General features: G+C 36.4%; 1 protein-coding gene across 4 annotated transcripts in view; it reads right to left on the bottom strand.

Annotated features, from left to right (window-relative positions):
- LOC136359341 (baculoviral IAP repeat-containing protein 6) overlaps window positions 1–22,734 on the bottom strand; it is a 175,252-nt gene that overhangs the window by 89,435 nt on the left and 63,083 nt on the right. For all 4 annotated transcript variants that reach the window (XM_066315910.1, XM_066315909.1, XM_066315908.1 and 1 more), the window contains exons 31-46: window positions 22,361–22,494; window positions 19,711–19,848; window positions 18,778–18,905; window positions 18,225–18,356; window positions 16,104–16,319; window positions 15,539–15,722; window positions 14,984–15,139; window positions 14,515–14,648; window positions 12,768–12,921; window positions 11,876–11,992; window positions 10,790–10,944; window positions 9,489–9,615; window positions 8,546–8,656; window positions 5,857–5,990; window positions 4,788–4,915; window positions 1,460–2,022 (exon numbers count right to left, since the gene is read on the bottom strand). In XM_066315910.1, the coding sequence (XP_066172007.1) occupies window positions 1,460–2,022; window positions 4,788–4,915; window positions 5,857–5,990; window positions 8,546–8,656; window positions 9,489–9,615; window positions 10,790–10,944; window positions 11,876–11,992; window positions 12,768–12,921; window positions 14,515–14,648; window positions 14,984–15,139; window positions 15,539–15,722; window positions 16,104–16,319; window positions 18,225–18,356; window positions 18,778–18,905; window positions 19,711–19,848; window positions 22,361–22,494 (2,711 nt within the window). The remainder of the gene's footprint in view (window positions 1–1,459; window positions 2,023–4,787; window positions 4,916–5,856; window positions 5,991–8,545; window positions 8,657–9,488; window positions 9,616–10,789; window positions 10,945–11,875; window positions 11,993–12,767; window positions 12,922–14,514; window positions 14,649–14,983; window positions 15,140–15,538; window positions 15,723–16,103; window positions 16,320–18,224; window positions 18,357–18,777; window positions 18,906–19,710; window positions 19,849–22,360; window positions 22,495–22,734) is intronic.

Below are 22,734 nucleotides of genomic sequence, written 5' to 3' on the forward strand. Positions count from 1 at the left end.
CCAGAACCCTGATTTCAATGAAAAACATTTTGAAAAAACCTATCTTTCCAAACTGTCCTTAAAAATAGCAAAACAACGGCTGGACAAAAATCAGTGGTTTAGAAAGACATCAAAGTTGAGAAGAGGAGTATCTGAACTTCACTCTAAAGAAACACATACTTAGAACAAACCACTATTCCCAGAACAAACTACTTTCAGTACTCATACTGTCTTTGCAATATGACACCAACTGCTCTAAGTGATGAAGGAGATACTCTGAAATTAATTTCAGGAAGGTTCCAGCAGCACAATCCAAACTTGTCAAATCCTACCTCCTGTTTAATTTGTCTACTATCAACTATCTTTTCCTCACTGCTTTCATGCTGAAATAAACCACTAGTCTAATAGTCATGCAGGCTCACTGAACAAGTAACTGTTTCGTATCTGCTCTAAAGAGGCAACATGGAAAAGGCCAGAGCAACTTGCTTCAAAGCAAGAGAACCATTATAAAGAGAACAAAATTTTACAACAATTGCACCTGAAATGGAGTGCAGGTCTTTGCCTATCCTCCTGCAAAATGTTTTGCACATGCAGAAATCCATGGTATTTCAGCTAGTGGTTTAACTTGTGCATATAAACTCTATGTTACCATCACAGCATACAAGTAAGTCACAAAGATACTCTCTCTAAAAAATGCACCTCAGATAAATCTCTGACAAACAGTAGCTTTGCTTTCTAAGTATCATCATCTCTCTAACTAGTTCATAGGAGGAAGATCTCATTCAGAAATATATGACTGCAACTCCCAGAATATTATATTAATGCAATTTCTGGTAAAAAAGAGGAAACGTTTAGGTGTCCAATGAAAGGGACACAATTGCAATTTGTATTTTCCAAAAGTGATTTAAAAAAAATGAAAATCATCCAATACATAGAAAACAACTGAGGCAAGGTGTCTTGTACAAACTGAAGACTCATGCTAATTCATGCACAGAAGCATGTGATGGCTACAGACTGAAATAAAGGAAATTCCACTTAAACATAAGAAAAGGGCTTTTCTACTTTAAGAATGATTGAACATGGTGACAGGTTGCCCACAGCAGTTGTAGAGTTTCTAACCCTGAGGAATTAAGCACCCAATCGAACCAAGGTACTGAGCAACATGCTCTCAATTGAGGTGGCTGTGAGTTTGTGCAGGAAGGCTGGACTAGACAATATCCAGAGGTCCTGTAACATTAAGCACTGTAAGATTCAGCAAATTCAAATGCCAAACACATTCCTGTTTGGTTTCAATTACTGTCTCCCACCTCCTGTTAGGGGCTTTTTTCATGCATCTGTTCCCCTTTACCTTTTGCTGTCTCCATTTTCCTGTCATTTCTGTAACACATTCTTTCACATCTCCACCCAGCTTATGAGATTGCAGAAGTATTAAATGTTTCACCACCCAAAAGACCTTCCATGATACACAGAAAACACTTACCAATAATCATTGCCATAGCACTGCTGTTACACTGGCCAAGAGCAGACAAAATCTGGCTCATGATTTGTTGGTTGGCCAACACCAAGTCCGCCATGTATGCAGTTGATCCTTGAGTATTGGGGTTGCTTCCATTGCCATCTTTGCCTCCTGAAACCTTTTCCTCATCAGACACACTGTCTGTAGTGCTGCTTGCTACTGGGACGCGAGCACTGTACTCTCGGTTACTGGAAAGTGGCAGCTGAACTAAAATGTTTATCAGCTTTAATAAATCAAACATGAGTTGATCCCTTGTCATTTCTCCACAAACTGCTTTGGCATCACCTGGACGTATGATATTGGCAAAAAGCCCTCCAAAACATGCTCTAGCACCCACAGAGCTGTCTGAGCCACTGCGAGACATGACTTTGTCCGAACACGTAATGTAATGATGCACAAGAAAGGTTATAGACTCAATTACTGCAGAGATAGTGCTAACTGATACAACTTCAAAATTCTGCTCCAGGGTGAATTCCAAGAGTTTCACTTGAGCATCCAATGGCCCCTGACCTGTCTGGAAAGCACCCCTGAAAGAAAAAAAGAAAAGAAAAAAGAAGAAAGAGAGATATTACAAGTTATACAGGTTTGGCTGTTTGAGTGTGGTCTTTTTCCTTGACTTTTAAGAATCCAAAAGCATACCAGACTTCTAAGAAATAAAAATCCAGCTATTTTCAGAAATGCATGTTGAAGCAAAATCTAATCTTTCACTCACATAAAGCTTTAGTAATTTTTTAATATACTGGTCATTAAACAGCCTGCAGAACCTGCTCATGCCACCACCTTCCTGATATTGCTACAGATTAAGAGGTTAGCTTTGAAAAAAGGCTAAGATTTATCTTTTTTTTTTTTTTTTTTTTTTTTTTTTATTTAGTTAGTTTTATAGGTAAGACTTGGAACAGTCTATATACAGACTGAACAGTCCTGTTCAGTTCTTTGTGAAAAGCTTCCTACATTTGCAAGAAAATCTCATGGAAAGCTGTCACATAATACTTTAATATCGTGAGGATTATTTAGCTGCTAAAAGGATATCATGATGAATTTTCTTCTTCCCATAGGTCTTTTGTTTATCCCCCCCACTCAGCCACTCCCCACTCAGAGCTAAAAAGAAGAATGGTCAGGTTTTACCTATCTAAATAGCAAATATACATAAGAGCATGAGAAGGTACTCAAAAATATCACAGCCTGGTGCTTGTAGGTTGACTGCTTGAAGGATTTCTCCTAGGATTACATTTATTTTATCAATTGCTTTTATGCATATAGCGAACTACAAAAAGAACCTTTTGAATCAGCGTGTCTAAAATAAATCTTGTATTAGTTACTGAATTTTCATATACTTCTCTGTATCTTTTCACACCAATTAACCTTACTCTAACTTTAAAAATTAAATAGAGAATAAAACAGTTTATAGAAACATCCCTGAAAAAAATCAAGTAATTTAAGTAATTCTAACAGTAAAATATTGCTTTTCTTTACAATTCATCTTATTATCAGACACAGTACAGTTCAGTAATTATCTGTGTCATTAGCAATAACCATCTAAATCCCTTTCTGGTGCATTTCACAAAAAAACTCCTAAGATGTTTCAAAAACTACCCTTTCAGTGGTCTCATTAGCTTATTTTAAACAAATGCTGTAATGCAGACACACTGTCCAAGATTCACAGTGAATTAATGATTTTATTGTATTATGACATGTCATGTAGAAATCACTGATCATCAACATAACCTGGTAAACACCACTCCTATAATTTAAGTTACAAAGGTAAAAAAATCTCTTGGAGAGGGCAGAAACCATTTTCTGTAAGATTAAAGAATAGGCAACACCAAAGTGCCACCTACTGGGAACCCAGAACTGAGGAAGCTCATCCATAGTTACATTCACTTCCTTTGTCTGGAGACGAGCAGAACATCAATATCACAAAGAAATCCTTCCTAACGTACTTCAGACTAAACAATTGCCATTTTCCAGTGTACCACTGGAGACAGAGTCTTGTGCCCATTAGCCTTGCCCTGAGGAAGCAGAGCTGTGAAAGATGAACATAAGCTCTTATCTCTCTCCTGGCACTTCTCCACACTAGTGGGCATCAGTAGACCCCAGGAGAGTGAGACAGAGGATGTCTTCCACTGTCATGTGGAGAGAAAAACCCACCAAAGACAAAGCAATAAAAACAAATATTGCATAAATAGAGTTATGCAATGTCATAATTCATCCTACCATATGAGGAAAGGCATATAAAAAATATCCGTAATATTTTCACAATCTATGAATTATTTCTGGAATCTTTCATTAATTCAGACCTCTCAGAGTACTTTTTTTAGTAGGTAAACTCATCAACAGTATTCTTACTTTAGGGAATGACTACAAAAAGGTTTACACCTTTGCTTTAAATAAGATTAGTCCAAAATTTTAGTGCCTCTATTGACAGTCCCTCACAGAGACAGCTGTGTGTGAATTCCAGAGGCACTTTCCCATGTGCCAGGAGCAGCCCAGATCCTGCTGGTAGAGCTGCAGCTACAGTGACGATTCCCACTGGCACATAACTTGATAGTATGAGGAGGCACATACACATCCGAGTTGTGATCTGCAATCACAGATTTTAAAGTGTCCTGGGGTGACTTTATGATGCTTGTATCCCCAGTCATCTGGTCTATTTATGCTGAATATTAAGTTCTGCACCTTTAAGACTGGTTCTGAGAGTGAAGGGGTGAGAAGAAGTGCACAGTTTGTTTTCAGAAACTGCACTCACACCCCCGCATTCCTGCTCCTGGACTGTGTTGTCTCCAGCACAGACAACAGGAGAGAGCTCTCCTTGCCTTTTTGTTAGTTTTCAGCTAACTGAGGCAGAGAAGTTCCCCAGAATGTGGTTTTTCTTTTTCTTGAAACTGAGAAGCCCTGCTCTGGACTGAAACCCCAGAAAACCACAGGAGCTCACACCTGTGGCCCACCAGGGCCCAGGACGCGGCATTTTCCAGCACAGGAGGGACTGATGAGAGACTGAGTGAGCCAAGCCACATTCAATGAAAAGGATTTTCTCAATTTGCCATCTCTTCAGAAAGCAAGAGGTTTTAATGTTTAATATTATTTTTTTTTCATGATGGTGAATACTTTGCTTATTACATAAACAGTTTTTTTCCACTTTTCTCCAAGGAAATCTTTTCTCAAACCAGCATGGGGAGAGGTCACTTGAATCTGCTTTCTAGAGAGACCCTTTGGGAAGTTTCCTCCCAGATTTGCCCCAAACAAGGACAAAAGAAAAGGAGAGTATGAAAGAAAATAAGCATGTAAGATTTACCTTTCTGTTGAAAGTATATGTATTAATTTCAATAAAAATTCACTGAACATTTGAGGACAAGTTGAAGAAAGGTGCACTTGTAATCGAGTAAGAAATTCCTGCATAGCTTGTGTTGCTGTTGGCCCAACCTAGAAGAAAAGACATTTTCAGGAGTATTATATAAAACTGAAATGTCTTCAAGAACATTAACATTTTCCAAGAACAGGAAAGTATTGCATAGCTTAACTTGCTTTCTGAAAATTTTACAGCATCTTTACAGAACTAATCTGTATCCATTTATATTATGTGGGTTTTTTATTATTAATCATGAGTCAAAAGCAAGAAATTCAGTTCGTCTTAGAATTGTTATTCAACCTGAGACTCTCTTTTCAGTAATGCAAACTATACTCCATACACAATCTACTTCTGTGCTAATCTGAATGTTTTTTCACAAATTACATACTTAAATTTGAGTACTTAAATGGCATTGTGCAGTGTTAAAGTTCTGGAAATGACTATGTTTTTTCTTGAAAATTTGCTGGAAAAAAACACCCTGGAACTACCAGGTATTTTCTGTCTCCCAAACTGAGACTTCTGTCAAATACTACATACAATTAAGTTCATTTAGGCTTTTTTTAAAACACTATTTGTAGACAATTCAAAGATTGCAAAAAGGAAGAAAACATTAAGTGAAATTAAGAGAGGCAGCAGATACCACATGAATTCAGAAATAGGCAGAAAATGGAAGTATAATTTTAAACACAGGAATTCTTAGATATTAAAACTTAATCTTCACTGGTATTTTTATCCCAACCCAACAAGATTTTGGGAAATAACTAGATGGAACACTTCATTCACATATAGTGTCCTCTCCCTGTGGCAAGTCTCCAAAGTTGTGAAAACATGCCAGCACCACTGAGAGTGTATCAACATGAACTTCCCTATGGCTGCTCATCAGAACCAAGCAAGACTCTAACTAGGAGAAGAAACAAAACAAGACTATAACACATTACGAATGAGCACATATTTCTGCCAAATGTCTTGAAATCCTATTGCAAAAAGTTTTACTCTTATTTTAATTGCTCATTACCTGTGGACTGTGTTGATTTGTTCCATGAGGATTAGTGCCAGAAAGAAATTTCACCAACACATGAATAAGGTTGGGATCTGACACCAACAATTGGGCAGTACTTTCCTGAGCTCCAATGGCACTGCTTGGACCAGCTTAAAAATAATGACATAAAAATGACATGAATAATTTTAAACATTAAGCATAAATCAAATATTTATGGTGCAAATCCCTTATATTTATTTCATGATGTGGAAATATTCTCAGCTAAATCAGCTACCGAAACCCGCTCACTCAGGACTTCAATTTTGAGTTTTCCAGTAAGTACAGCTATAAAGTCCCAAATCTATCCAATCAGTGTTCCAAGCTTGCTATGGCAGTATTCCTGAAAATAGATTAATTTTGGAGGTGCAATACATATAGACATTTTTGATTTGTCTCTTTCTGTTAGTCCGACACTTCAATAAGCCTCAAGTGCATTTTTAGTTTGTCAGACAGAGACCAAGTGTTCTGCTATCTTGTAAACAATCACAGTAGTTTTGTACTTGGCACATGCAAAGACTTCTCAAAATAAAACTGTACGGAGCGTAACATTTCCTATTGATAAGAACCCTGAAGACTGGAATTTTAATTAAAATACATCCTTCAGTGATCAAACAAACGAGCTTTACTAAATGTGAAGTCTTACTCTTGGAGTAGTAGTATACTGGATCAGTGCAAGACACCGAAAAAAGCACAATATGAAACAGATCCTGTGAAAGTGGGACAATGCTTTTGGATAAATGCCATCACGTCAATGCCCTCCCTTTCACCACTGGCTCAGGTGTACAACTCTCCCCTGGGGGAGTTATAGGGACATTCACATGTAGCCTGAAGGTGTTCATCTCTTCTGATAAGGTGTAACTGACTCAGCTACCCTGTCTGTAAGAGGCTCCTGCCATGTCTTAAGGGTGGTGTCAAACGATCCAAGACCCCCAAAGTGTCCTCAGACTCATTTCTGGGCCTTTCCACTGTAAGACTGTGCATGATCCCATGTCGCATAAGACAGTGTAAAATTTCCCCCCAGTGGGGGTACCTGGGTATTCCCATCTGAATCTGAATGTATATTAACCCACTGAACTCTGTTTCCTAGGCTTCTTCTACCCCTGATGGATCAAAACTGTGACCATCAATTCCACCAATGGATTTGAAAAACCAGCCCTTGTCTCTGGATTCACAGGTGGCAATACCTTTCCTCTCGCCTATCTCCTCTTACCCTTTCTTTCTCTCTTTTTTTTTCTTATATGCTTTCCTAAGTGATACCTTTGTATTTCTGTATTGTTTCATTTTTACAGATAATAACCAAAACCGTTACATACCTCCTTTTCTGTTACAACCAAATTGCTCTAAAATAAACCTGCCAGACAGGTATGTATCTATATCTCTCTCTCTCTCACCCTATATATATATATAGGGTATCACTCTAATCCACCCCAAGGGATCTATTAACAAGAACTTGTAAACTGGCCTTGAGAGACAGGTCGTCACACTTGCATCTCCAGCCCTTTCCAACTCAACTCCAACCCACAATCCTACAAACAAAAAATGCACAACCCCATTCATATCCTCAAGTGTGCCTGCCATGAACACAGGGATTTGCTTCTGAGTAGCTTTTTATTCACCTACTGATCTCAGGCAACTACCAGTGAAACTCTTGCAAACACATAGCTGTCTGTCAGTGCTGGAGAAGAACACTGAGCCTCTTAACACTTGCAAGATATTCACATCTCTATCTCAGAGATAGACATTGCATAAATTCTGGGAATTTTTGCCGGTCTACAGATACCAACTGAAGAACTGACAGTACATGTCCATATTAACTGAAGAAAATTATACCAGAAATCAGGCCATGTTCTATTCTCAAATACTAAGAGTGAAGCCTCAGTTTGTGCACAGTAAGTCTCTTTCATTAGTTTTTGCAGCTCTGCTTCTTCACCTGATGGCAAAAATTTCAGCAGATTTTTGTGAGACTTCTAAATTTCTAACTAACATCACAGAGAGGGGACATAAAGTAAAAATTTTAAGAACCAAGGGCATCCTAAAGTCAATGAATTGAAATGGCAAATAAGGAAAAAAGATTCACAGGCAACATTTAAAAACTACTTCCTTTAATTTCTATCAGTCTTGTGGCAAAATCTTATTTACAAAGTGAGATTATTTCTACTGTGTTATGGATCAATATAGAAAATGTGATCTATACTGGTATGCGTAGGGAAATGAAATGGCTGTGTTTCTATTTTAATAGATTCAGCTGCTGGGGGCTTATTTTCAGATAGCCTAATATATGCAGTGACTGATGCCTGCGTATTTATAAAAATATTCCTATTCTGTCAGAAAACCTTCAGTCTCACTCATAGCAACTTAATCATTCCTCTCTGCTAATTCTTTTCATACTACAAAACTAATTCCCAGGGATCATTAGCTGATCCTAAAATGTTTCTTGGGAGACAATGACAACTTACTTATAATGACATTTTCTTTTACCATAAGGGTTTCTGTTTCCCACAGTACAAGCAATTTAAGGAGCTCACTCTTGAAAAGACCAAAGTTAATGGAGAACAAAGGACGTGTATGACAAAAGGAATGCTCTGGATATCTTTTGATGGAATCAACACTCATTTGGTAAATCAATAAAACTGTCAACATAAGAAAACCAGGCAAACAAACTTACCATTAAGCTGCATATTTGTCATGAGCGTTAGGCTGTGAAGCACAAGGCACCACGTCCGGAGTAAAGTATTAGGATACCACGCCAGAACTGACAGGAAGCTAGTTACTGAAGCTGTCAAGAAAAACAGTTTTTTCCAAGTTTTAATCTTCAAGGTATTACTAAAAATTTCTAATTTCTACTGTCATGTGCTATGCTGATTAATGTTACTCTTTTTCCTTGTATTAATTTTGTTTTGACAACCACTATTGCAGGAAATTAGGAAAAGAAACCTCACCAACACTTCACAGGAGTTGGCTCACAGATGTTTATACAGGGTGCAGACCCTGTCATCTCAGAGAAAACAATGCAAAGAAACTAGTTTCAAGTGTTCTCATGGAAGTCCGTGTAACAAGTTCATTAGATCAGGCAATAACATTTTGGATTATCACCATAAGATACCAAAGACTTTCTGAATTATATAGTATAACATATTGCAAGAAAGAAAATTCAGCATATCTTCATACTAGATTAGTAGCCAACAGTAAATGGAGCTATCCCACTCTGCTGACTTCTCTGTTAAGGGAGGGATTATAGGATGGTATAAGAGAGACTAAATTCATCAAAGTGCATACAGTTGCACAGTTCAACTGAGACTAAAAATTATATTTTAATGAGTCCTCTTGGGAACCATTACAAGTTAAGAACCCAAAATCTACCATTTCATTTCTAATAACTTTATAAAAATGGAATGAATCAACTCTTGGTTACGCACTAGCAACGCATTTTCGACTTAAAGAAGAAAGCAAGACCAAGAGTTCTTTAATTAGAACACAGAAATTATCTCAACACTGATCTTACCAAAAATACTTACTGCAGTACTTTTTGCTTATTAGCAAAACATGAGTATTTAAAAAAAAAACAAACCCCAAACCCAAACTAATTCCTCATATTTAATGTATTTTACCTTGGTTCAGGGAAACAACAGGTATTCGGTTAGCATTATAAAGGAAAATATCAGCACCACTATCTTTACTTCCAGAGGAGCTGGAATTCAGGCTTAATGTGAGCCATAGCTGCAACAGGGATTCAAGCTGAAAGAAATGGAAAAAAAGCCTCACTATGAGACTGAACTCAGAACTCCAGAGCATCAAAATTTTAATTTTAAAAACCTGATCTACATTTTCAGCTGCTACTGTTTCACTGCACACACACTCTCTCTCCTTTACCGGATTTGAAAATTCTGCTAAACATACTATTCAAGGCAAATTCAGCCTAACCAGCAAATGCTTCTGCTATTATTTTTGTAACTGATTTCTTCCAAATGTTTATCTTAAGAAGTTTCTTTAAACTTCTGTTAAGAAAATGCAGTTTTACACACTGTTCAGAAATATCTTTACCATAACCTTATAACTGTGACATGTACAGGTAGGCAAACAGGTTTGCATGGAAGCTTTTGGAATGTTATTAAAGTGATGTTTCCCAGTCAACCAAAATTATTCAAAAGGGCCATTTATCTAATGAGAAACAGAGACACTGATGTTTACTCTGAATAATTCCCCTGAGGAAAATAACTCTTCAGATATTCTGGGGAAGCACCAAGGATGTTTACATGAGAAACTGTATTTTGGATGAGATATTTAAAGAACAATTGAGAGATGGAGTCAGCCACTCTATCAAAATATCAAGAGGCAGGCAGGCATCTAATCATTATATACACAGCATGCATGGCACTCCTTTGTACAAATCAAGAAAAGCAGTGCTAAACCTTTGAAATTACTTTTCAAAAAGCAAACTTTTAGATTTGCTATTAACATACAGGATCATTGGAAAATTCAGATTGCAAAGAAGTTTTGCAAGTTATCCAATCCTATCTGCTCAAAGAAATACCAAAGAAGATATCAGACTTGGTCGCTTGGGATTTTACTCAACTCGGTTTTGAAAACCTGCACAAATCTCCATTTGTCATTAAGTGTCACTTAGAGACATTTTTTATTAATAAGCAAAGAATTACCATTCAGTGGACATACAACCTTGTCTTTAAATATGAAAATGTATACCAGTTTTCCACTGTAACAAGCAATGTCTGCTTTGACAAAAGCTTTCAGCACTTCATTACATTATCAGTACTGTTGTCCATGACATTCATAAGCAATAAAGCACCTAACATATCAGATTACTTGAATTCTAAGTAGCAAAAAGTAGAGGAAAACAACTAAAACTTAGACATAAATACTCTCAGAACATTTAAAGTTCAAAATTCTCTACCTGAACATGGTGGACCTGTAGCATGGAGAAGAGTTTGTTGAAGCACGCACTCAGCATAGGTATAGATGATAACTGCACAATCAGCTGGGCATTTTGGTTAGCAGCATGTAATCCCCTCAGCAATGAATCATCTGTGCCACTGGGAGACTGTGTCACTAGGAAACAAAACAGGGCACCATCCCCTCATGAATTACTTTGAAAAGTTGCCTAAAGTAATTTCATAATTATTTTCTTGCTTTTTACACTTAAGTGAAAAACACTTTTATGATTTAGAAGAACATCTTCACTGTAGTGTTCAGTCGAATTGGACTACTGACTACCATAGTAGTGGCATACTTGAATATCAGACATTTCCATTTGTTTGGAACTGAGTCCACACAAACATGTTTTCACAGCTATTACAGACAGCAGTGTCCTGGTAACATAATGGTAAGACAAACAATTGGAACATCTCTTTCACACATTACAGTACAACTGTTGCAGCCAATAATGAGCTTCCAAAGAATAAAGTCTGAAGATGTTACTAAACGTACTCCATCACTACATACTCAACCAATGACTGCATGCACATTAAGGTACCCAGAGGGCTACAAAGGAACACATTTTAACAAGATGGGCAGCACAACTCACTGAAAAAAGGTTCAAAAGTAAAACACTCTGTGAGTGGGGTTTTTTCTAACATAGAGCTGCTGAACAGCTAATTTCAAAACTGTGTTCAAGTATTTTCACTTTCATCACTTAGCAGGTGTAACTGTCAAATGCAAAGAGCTTTCAAACACCAAGTATGAAGCTTCACACAGGAAACTTAATGTTCACCTGAACCTAGACCTAAAAATGAAAACTTTCCCTCCTTTTTAGCATAATCCACATGCATAGTTGACTGTTTCACAAAACACCACAAAGACAGGTATATAAGTTATTAAAAAATCTGAATAAAGAACTATCTCTTAAGTTCAGCCTGATAAGAAAATTCAAGCAAAATGTAACTTTTTCTAAAGCTACTAAGTGACCGCACAGAACATTACTACAAATTTCAAAGCATCATGATCATTATGTGAAGAGAATGATTTGACAACATGTAGTTACATGTAGGAGATGTGTTTGTTAACGCTTGTAGAATGGAATCAGCCTCCAGTGTGGACATCATTTTCAGCATCAGCTCAGCCTGCTGCTCAAGTCCAACTTCGAGACGTGCATCTAAAGCTACAGAAGCCAACAAAAAAGGTAAAACTGAGTTGTATCAAAGATATACACAATTACAGAATCACAGAATATTCTGATTTGGAGAGGACCCACAAGGACCATCAAGTTCAACCCCTAAGAGAATACAGGCTGTACAGGGACTGGACCCAGAACCTTCAGTGTTATCAGCACCATGCTCCAAATAACTGAGATAATCTCACCTTTAATTTGTTCCTCTAACTTTCTATAACATTCTTACAGACCTGAAATTCATAATGATTAAAATACTGTATTTCTGTGAAACAGACCCATATTTCTTTCCACACTCACTTTACTATCACACATGACAATCTGCATATGTTCATTTCTTCCTAAGGCAATAGCTCTCAAATGAGAACTAAAAAGTTGTTTTTTCCCAGTGTGGCAGAAGAAAAATCTATCACCCAGTTCAGTAGTACTCCTACAAATGAAACAACTGTGCCACTTCACTCCTTTGGGGTAGAGCCAACTAGAAAAGAGCTTCCAAAATTTCCTGAGAAAACGGGAAAGATGTAAAACTGCCTATAAATGCATTGCAAAATGTCAGAAAGTAAGATTTTCTGCTATGTTGGGCTTTTTTAAATATAAGTTTCACATTATATTCTCTGTTACTAGAGGGAAAAAATGTGGGATATACAAAATGTAATTCTTTCCCCTTAAAATACATAGATATTGCTAAAATAATTTCTTGTTCTAAGGTGTCAAATGCAGTATTACAGAAAAGAGACTCCAAACAGAACTTTAATTCCTTGCTTACCTTGAGAGACTGATATGCTGACAGTTTGTGATCCATTTTTCTCTGTAGTTACAGGTGGTTTTGCAACTGGAATTCCAACACCACCAATGTAAGGATTGTAATTGTAGGTGCCATATTCGGCACCCCAGTAATCGTACCAGGTGCTGCTTATAGGCTTAAAAAAACAAACAAAAACAAAGGAAAAACAATAAACAGCAAGTCTTTAAGTCGCAGAAAGTTTTTAATGACTAATAACAAACTTTGAAGTTAAAAAAATTAAAACCAGAAGACTGGTTCCGACAGCTTTAGAAAACCATTTCAATTCTTGTTGCAGTGTAAGCTACTGAATCCTTAGCAATTGTCAAAATCCAGCAATGTAGTTATCTGCTTCAAAGATTGAAGAAGCCAGTTTGAAAATGTTATCAATCAGTTTTTCTTCACACATTTGTACCATATTGTAAATTTGGAAGTAGAGTATTACACAGATATTTTGAGGAGCTATTTATCAAGAATACTATACTATAAACTGTACTAATTCAGTACCTTGAAGCCTCGGTGAGGCTCAGGGAATATTTGTACTGGGCTCTGAAAAAGAAACAGTTGAGTAATCTCTACTTGTGTCATAATTTAAGACACTAAAAAAGCATATGGAACACAAGGAAAAAAGTAATGTAACACTGTATAAAGGCAATTTGCATCTGCAATTTTGCAAAATGCCGGTCTTTTTAATGGTAAGATCTAATACCAACAGTCATTTTACAGACATGGAAGCAAATATTAAGAAGGATTAATAATGAAGAAATGGGTTTATGGCTGGATTTTGGTAGACATCAAAGCAGGTAATGAGGTGATAAAGGCAGCTTGGATGAAGCTGACTAAAGAGTACTGTCACATGACGTAATAGGAGAATAAAGAAGGCAGGAAATGTCAGTAACACAGAAATACAGCAGTAAGTGTCATTTTTGGTGGTAGTCTGAGATTTAAAGAAAAAAATCTTTACATGACAGGTAATTCGTGGAAGGACATATAAGGGAATACAGAAAAAAAGTCAGTGTTTTCTGAGCAAGCAGTGAGACAGATAGTTTAGGTTAAATAAAATGAGAGGTTTAAGTTAATAGTGACACGCATGGAAAAACTCCATACGTCATCCTTCTAAACAGAGAAAACAGACTCAATATTTCATTATGAACAGTGTGTTTTTTTAAAGTCTAAATAGTTTTGGTTTTTCATATACATTGACAATATTGTAATTGTACAACACATCTATGCTTAGCCTTCATTTTAATATAAAAGTACTTAATAATTTTCTTGTTCCCTGGTGAAGTAAATTTTGAAGTGACTCGCTTCTCTTCACAGTCTGAAGCCAATCTGAGCACAAGCTACTGCTGGCTTCCTTTTTCAAATACAATACTAACAGTATAAACTCATCTTAAGATCAGTCACAGAAATGGTGCTCTATTCTTAATAAAAAGGACAAAATGAAATCTTATTTTTCTATTATGCTTTGTTGTCTTTAACATGTGCTAAAGTGTGAGTAAACTCAGACAGAACCTCTTGTTTACACAAGTATCTTCATGCAAAAGCGAACTAGTTTGTAGTCAAGTGAGATCTGAATATTTACATTCTTTCCTGTGATTCCACATTAAACATCATAATAAACTAGCAGCAGGTCTAAGACATCAAATACCACTACTGAAGAAGTGTAAGAGAGTAAGGATTTTTCTACCTCACATGTAAAAGTTATCCTGAAAATTTAGGTGTGACATACCTTGAAGACTTTGGCTGCAAGGGGATCTTTTTCCAAATCAATATCCAAAGGATCTATATCGACTTCCATCAGGTCTTGCAGTAATTCAAGATCAATGTCCTTATCTTTTTCCAATGATGACAAGGGTGGAGCACCTTCAATCATTAAAAGAGTATTACCACTAGCAAGTAAAATTTATAAAACAAGGATGTATAATATACTTAAAAGATAATTTTAAGCTTTTAATAATACAATTTAGTGGAAAAAGTTAAAATATGCAATCAAGTTGCCATTTAAAAAATAATAGGACAAGTAACCATTTTTTACTTGTCAGATGTAAAACTAACTTGAAGAATTACTCCATCTGCCTATATTATGAGAAACTAATTATGTTATCACCAAAAAGTCTTTTACTAATACCTTGATAGATGACTAATTTTTTTTTCTCTTTTCAATAAATAGACATATAAAAAACTATGAAATAATTTACCTGTGATGTCATGTGTCAAAGGCTCATCTATAGTTTCCACTAACTGAACTGTGGACTGCTGGAGAGAGTCATCAGAATCTCCAGCTGAAGCTCCAGCATCTTCTCCCAAAGCACTTTCTTCCATAGCTTCAGCTGCTATAGGTGCCAGCAATTCTCCTAATTATTAAATCAAGCAGACAACTTCATTTCAAGCTTTATTCTCATTACAAATTTACGTCCCAGGGTCTATGCCAACTGTCATTTTTTCATCCAACTCTTAAATTCTCTGGGAGCTATTTCTTCAAGGGGAAGTGTTCTGAATAATTTTCAAAAAATCAGGGTCACATAAAAATGAACTTTTCAATGCACAAGTCACTCTAATTGCAATTTCACATTTTTACACACTAACCTAAACGTTATGATTTGTTTGGGTTTGTATGATTTTTTTTTTTTTTGTAATTTGGACTGTCAACAGATTCTAATAGTGATAAACACCCCCCTCCCTCCCAAAAAAATATTAAAGGAAGAAAGATTCAAGTGCAGATACCTTCTGAAGAATATGAACTTAAAACAAACCTGCTAGAATATCCTGTAGCATACAAGTCAGAGAATACTGAGCCCAAGCTCCTCCCCAAGAGATGTCTCCTCTGTTGAAGTCAGTTCCAACAAGAAGCAGCAATAATCGTTCTAATTGAGTCTCATTTACAATCTCACATAAATGAATTGTTGGTCTTGTAGCATTTGCAATTCTAGCAAGAACCTATTAAAAGGAAAGAAAGATAAATATATGCCTAATCATAGTTAACCCTATGAAAGTATATAGTAACTTTATTTCCCACAATTATTAGATTTTGCTGGCAAATAAATCAGGTATTTTTGCCAGCTCACACTTTGGAATTTTATGAGTGTAATTACATGAATATATTTTTTTTAAGTTAATTCTTCCATGCAAATTTGAAGCCACAATATTGTAAGTCACACGAAAAGTGATGGATCAGAAAAACTACCTCACCAGAAATTATTAGAAATTTTAGTGCTGCAGCTGATTTTTACCATCAAACAAGCAAAAAAGCAGTAATAGAAAACTTATTTAAAGTGGTTGCTACTGCAGCTACAGAGTGATGCTTCATATTCTGTTTACCTTACAAACAAAAAGAAGTAAATCTGCATGACAAGTAAAGTCCATGGACAAGAGAAAGAGTGCCAGCTTTTGCACTACAGAAATGCAACGTTCATGTGCCAGTGTAAAGGGAAGTGGTTCAATTTCTGGAGTTTCCTTTGCTGTTGATACTTCTGTATCTAAAGAAGAACGAGGCCATTCTGCAGTTCGACGCAGGCGTATTAAGTCCTTGAAGTGCTGCAGAAATTAAATTTGAAACAACAGTTACAGTTTAAAAATGAACTCTCAATCTTTTTCCAATGAATCAGTGTGGCAGCACTAACAGAGACTTCTTAAAGAAATAGAAGGAAGTCTAAAAATATATGGAAATGTGGAATGGAATTAAGGCATTATTGGCAGAAATTTGTTTTGGCAGCTTGCTATCTCAGATGACAAACGCATAATCAAATTCAGCTCTTCAGAAATGCCAATAGCCTTGTGTATGCCATAACACATATTGAAAATACATATTTTCAAAGTTCCTTTCATATTTCCACACTTGTACGTAAAGCTACAATTACCATAAAGCAAACTGAATATAAAAACAGCCAATATGGCAATCTACTCTTACAAGAACACTGACTTTTCAGTTCTTCACATTCAGTAAATCATCAGTAATTTCTAAATTTCTTAATATTGCCATGATACGAAGTATGCATTAGCCATACCATAAACTGAACTAGTTTAATTTTTGACCATGGCTCTGAACTACAACCTTTTGGATAAAGGGCCTGCATGAGATAGAAAAAAGAAGGTGCTTTTATTAATCCTCTCATCCACCAAGGGCATTCATTTAGCAGCTCAATTCATTCTATCAGCTACACTAGCAGCCATTAGATAATACAAACGCCTCTTATAATCTCACTTAAGCAGTAGCTACTGAAGTAGACCAAAGAAAGAGCTAATTACTACGACAAAGGTTTCACTTTCTCCCAAATGCAGAACATGTTTTACGTCACTCACAGCTTGTCATAACTAAAAGTGATTAGTAGGTGAAATAGCAAAACCCACACAAAATGCAACTACCAAGGCTACAGTAACACTGTAACTACAAGTTAAGTAACTACAAGAGGAAAGATCTTTAGTTCAACATGGTTTTTTTTATGCAACATGGCTACTAGAAAGTGGTATTTAAAACAGCTGGACAGCACAGTTCAGCCAGTAACTCATATCAAGATGTCTCAAGGGTCACCAGGGGAGCACCCCTCTTGGTATAACCTGCTGGAATAGAGCAGAAGATAGTGCAGGAAAGAACAGTTCATGACAAGCACAGTTAGTGAAAACTTAGGGCTTTATTTTTATGCTAGTGATTAGATTATTCTTTTTCCATAATTTCTGGAAGTTTTAAGATTTCCCTTTAGACTGCCTGTAAGATCCAACATCATGTAATCCTCCACAGAGATATTTCCAGGCATCCTAACAGACATGAGCACTTCTTGAACTAGGGAGTAAATATTTCAAGAGACATCAAAGTTCGGTAGCTAGAAAGATTTACACATTTTTTGTGTTCCCTGCAAAGTCCATGTTGTCATTATCTGAAATACCTAAATTTCAAAACCAAAACAACTCTTTAACTACATCAGCTCTCAATATCTGGGACTTATTGCAAGATGCCACAACTTAAGTGGTGGCCACCTTCAGGAAGCTAAGGAGCTTATAACAAACCTCAAAAATAATTCTCAGAAGTCATATCTATTAGTTTGGGAAGACAGACGTTGGCATGATTATTTTCTGATTACTCAACCAGGAAAGCATCTAGAAAAGCATCATGCAAAAAAGCTAGCCATATAGTGTACTACTGTACTCTTTTACTGCCGCATGTTATCCAAAGTTTAATGACTTGACTGGCATTCCCAAAGCTACAATTTTATTAGTAATTTTGGCCACAACTTCCTAAAAGAACCCAGAAGAATGATACACTATTTTTCAAAAAGCAATTAATTTCCAGATGGCTGCTTTGTTTCAGTATTAGGATATACTTTATAGCAGCCATGATGAAACAACTTTTTATAATAAGGTCAAAATAGGACAAAAATGACTTTGCAGGAACAGGTCTTTTCACACAAAGGACAAGAAGTCAGTTACAGTTTCAGAGCATCATACCTTTGAAGTAGCCTGCTTTAGTTTTGCCTGTTCTACTAAAAGTTTGTATGATGATCCTTTGTTGCTTTGTATTTTCTCTTTTTCCATCTGTTCCACCAAAGCCTTCTGTTTTGCTTTTAATAAGTTAAGTTGCTAAAAGAAAATGTTAATAGGAATAAATGAAAATTTAAAGCAATAAGATGTTAAAAGGATCAGTATGTTCACATGACAGCAATCTTCAGTTCAAACTATAACTTGAGCTTTAAAAGTACTTTTAAATTACAGCTTAGGTGCTTGCACTCTGGTGCACTCAGATTTATGTAGAAAGTACATTATATTTATTGTCCAATAGAGTACAACAGTACATTCCAACATTTTTTTTTCCAGCAGATCCCTTGCCCCATGGTTTTAGATGAATGTCAAAGAAGTTAGGCAGCCTTTAGCTACAGAATCAGACCTATGCAAAAGCAAGGCTGAATGAGTCCCAATGCCAAAGCTGTTGCTTTGAGAAATGAGATATCCTAGAAATGAGACATACTTCTGAGAAAATAGCCACTACCATGCAGGAAGTCACCTGTTTATGATGCACAAGCTGCTTTCTGATCTTTCGGGAATACAGTCTATCGAGGCTACTGTTGCCTTTAGTGGATCTGCTCAGACTCTGAGTGTGAAGGCTATTATTTATAAAACTCCACTGGTTTCCTAATGGAAATAAAGTAAAAAAAAAATTAATCCATCTTATTAAAACTCATTTAATCTAGAGAAAAGCTTCTATGCTTCAACGGCTGGCATCTCCATACACTAAGTACTCAAGAAACAAACTAAATCTAACTCTTGGCATTATTCAACTCTCCCCACTCAGAGTATTTCTGTGTGATTTTAAAATGTAGTGGTACCATCTTCTTTTCATTATTCTTAGAACAGATAGGCAGGCATCAACTCTGACCTAAGTAAAAAAAGATGAACAGCTTCATAACGAAGAAGTTTTATTTTAATTTTTAGAAAAGATATTAGAAGAAAACCACAGCTAATCAAAATAACAATAACAATGATAATATTGATAGTAGTAACAACAATGTGTGGCATTTTATTAGTATTACTACTACTACCACTACTATGAAATACATGAAAACTAGACAAAAGCCTCATTTAAAAATAGTGGATATAAATACCAAAACATTTATAAAGCCTCACTGCTGGCCCTTTCTCACAATACAAAGTGCCTCAACATGGTGCACTCTAAGTTGTAAACTCCCAGTCACAGGGTAATATACAGACATTTTACAAACTAAAATCAACCCTACATTTTTCACTTGAAAAAATGAAAGACAGCATATTTATAAGGAGATGGGGATGTACATAAGCAGACAAGAATGAAACTAAAAAGGTCACAACATGCATTATTTAATCTCTTTTTTTCAAGTGAATAGAAAATGCATTTTAGTTATTTGAACAGCACCCAGAGCAATACCCACAGAATCAAGTTATGATAATAAATGCGATGTACCTGTCAAAAATCGTTCCCTCTCTTTTCCATTCAGAGGTTTCTTGGCTGTGGCTGCTTCATCTTCAACAGTAGCTACATAATCCAGTAGTCTGGACACCAGCATTACAACCCAACTGATCATGGGAATATCTAGAACTCCTTCAAAATAAACAAATTTCAGTGCCTTAATAAATTTCTGAAGACATAACAAACATCACACGTTTTACTAGGCCAAAGACTCCACTCCTCTCTTTTTGTTTTTTAAAAGGAGAGTTAAAATGAGAGCCTGCGCACTCATAAATAGGGGAAGAAATCAGTAAAAAACTTAGGTGCAAATGAAAACGTCACAGTTCTCTTAGTCTGATGAAGTTGAAAGTCAAAAGCTTCATCTCAACTGTTTAAAAATTCAGCAGCATTTTTATTAAAAAGAGTAAAAAACTTTACATCTAAATTTCCTAAATACCAAATGCATAATGACAGCTGCTTGCATTAAAGCACTTGAAGTTGATATCTCAAATTCTACAGTGTGCAATTCCTCCATCAAGCAGGTCTCCAATAAGATAGTTATAACCATGCATACAGATACCTCCATCTTCACTTATCCATCAGTGTATTTTTATGTAGCTATCAGAGTAAATGGCAGGAAATCCAGGAGTGACTTCAGACTAGGTGAACCACGCTGGTGGCACTAACAACTGGCTAATGCCCATTTCAGTCTCACATTTTAAATGTCATATTTTTGTACAGGCAGAAGGGAAGAAAACCTATCTTGTGCATCATGCACAAGAAAAATCTGTGCACATGGAAATCTAAATGAACAGTTCCAAAGTTCATGACTGCTCCACAAAACCAGAAACCTACAAATAGTGACCATTTAATTACAGTCATTATGCAAATGGCATAATGCTACTATGTCAATACAGCAAAGACATCAGCACTAGAGGTTACACCCACATTTTCACATCAGTGCACTATGCTGAGCCACATTTAACTACACTGTGCTTTTCATGCACTGACCTCAAAAAAAGCAGTAATTAATCCAAACTATTATTAAATGCAGATCAAACAAGAAAACTAAGGCACAGAAACAATCCATCCAAAATCACATGTAGCTGCTGGCATCCAAGAGTAGGATACAGCCTGACTTGTTAACTGCAGTTTCCTGAGCACACTCTGACAGAAAGCAGCTCATCCCATGCAGGCAGAGGAAGGACCCCAACAGGTCCATAACAGGACCTGGACTGGAACCACAGACTAAATTGCAAGAAGAGAAATGAGGAGCATTGGTGACTGCTACACACCTTTTTGGTTGGCAGAATAAAAAGAAAGGTTCCTGCTGCAGAGTGAAGTACATACCTTTTCATACTTCTGTTAGAACAAGACCATTTTATCTCCTTTTATCTCTCTCAAAATGAAAATAAAAATTCTCAACTTCTCTCCCTCCCTCCCTCCAAGTGTCTTTTGTTCATTCCTTTTTTCTTCTTCCGGCCTCGAATTTTACTTCTCTCCACCCATAACACCTCTTGCTCTGATTTTCCTTTGCTTTTTCACTTTTTCCCCAGTAACTTTTCACCCCTTTGACCCTGATTTATGTGTGATAGTTCTCAAACAGGAATTTCTTCTGCCATACCTGATGCTTCCACCACACATAATATTGCCCTAGTACTCACCTGTACTGTCCAGGAGGAAGGAAGCTGGAAGACCAGCAAATAAAGCTCTGAAGTATCAGTTACTTCTGCTTCCTAAAGTCCTCCATGAGGACAACTAGTAAGGCAAGAGCTATGAAAGGAATTGGAAGCTGTGGGGAGAGTGCAAACAGAGGTAGAGGAGATGTAAGCTTGGGTTTGCCTCAAACTAGTTAGAGACTACAGCAGGATATGGTCCCAATAGAGAAAGCACATGGTAGATCAGTGGGAAGCAATAGGACAGCTTCTGACACCAGCTGTAGGTATGTTTACATCAGGACACAAGGGAAAACTAAGGACAGAGTCTCAGCTGGCACTTTACAGACCTCATAAAGCTAAGAATTTTAAACACCTTATCTTCTATTATGCTTTGCTACCTGTACATAACAAATTATATATCCTAGAGTGTGATGTTTTTCAAAAGTAAGAATTTGCATCAACCTCAGGGTAGTTAAGAGAACACTCAAAGAAAATCAAGTGTGCAGAATATAATTTCAGTAAATTTTTAGGATCAAAAAAATGGAAATTCCTTGTAATTACAAAAAGCTCCACAGGAACAAACTCCGTGTAGTTTGCAGAAACCATGCAGATACACGTAACAAATGTGTCGTCATATCTGTTTTGCCTCAAAATCTTGAAACTTCGAAAGGATCTCATGAGCAAAAAGGTGCATTTCTTCCCAAAACATTTAATTCCAAAGTCATTCACTAGAGCTGTCTATACACTGAATGTTCCCCCCACTCTGCGAAAGCTTCCTAGCTGAATTACAAACAAACAGATTTTGCTCAGGTTTTAATGTGGTGGGGGAAGGAATCTCTTTTAGCACCTAAAGAACAAGAAGATTCATCAGATTTTAAAAGACAACTGTTTTAGAAATATTGTAAACAAGCAATTTCTTCTTTTAATACACCAAAAATTGTGAGTTAGTCTCTCATTTTTCTAGTTTATAATGAATATGAAAATAATCTCCCAAATTAGAAGGCTACCTTCAGTTCTTCTGTGCACAGGTAAATGAGGTTGCAGTGGTGACAGCAGGTTATCCAGGAGATTAAGTAAACTTTCTAAAACACCACTGTTGCTAAGCGATCTTTGGCCAATGCAAGAAAGCAACATGAAGACCCTAAAAATAAAATTTACATATTTAAGATTTTAATTCTTTTTCAGAATCAGTAATATCCTGCAACACCCCTTATATAACAATATTGTCTTGGGCTTTCATCTGAGACACAGACAGGCTGCTACAGAAAGCAGTACTGTGGACCAACAAGTAGACTGGATTTCACATTCTATTATTGTTAAGGTTAATGCAGCATTTTAGGGTAAACATCTTCTCTTTCACCCTCAAGAGGTCAGCAGAGTC

Source organism: Sylvia atricapilla, chromosome 3, assembly GCF_009819655.1.
Source record: "Sylvia atricapilla isolate bSylAtr1 chromosome 3, bSylAtr1.pri, whole genome shotgun sequence".
Taxonomy (NCBI): Eukaryota; Metazoa; Chordata; class Aves; order Passeriformes; family Sylviidae; genus Sylvia; species Sylvia atricapilla.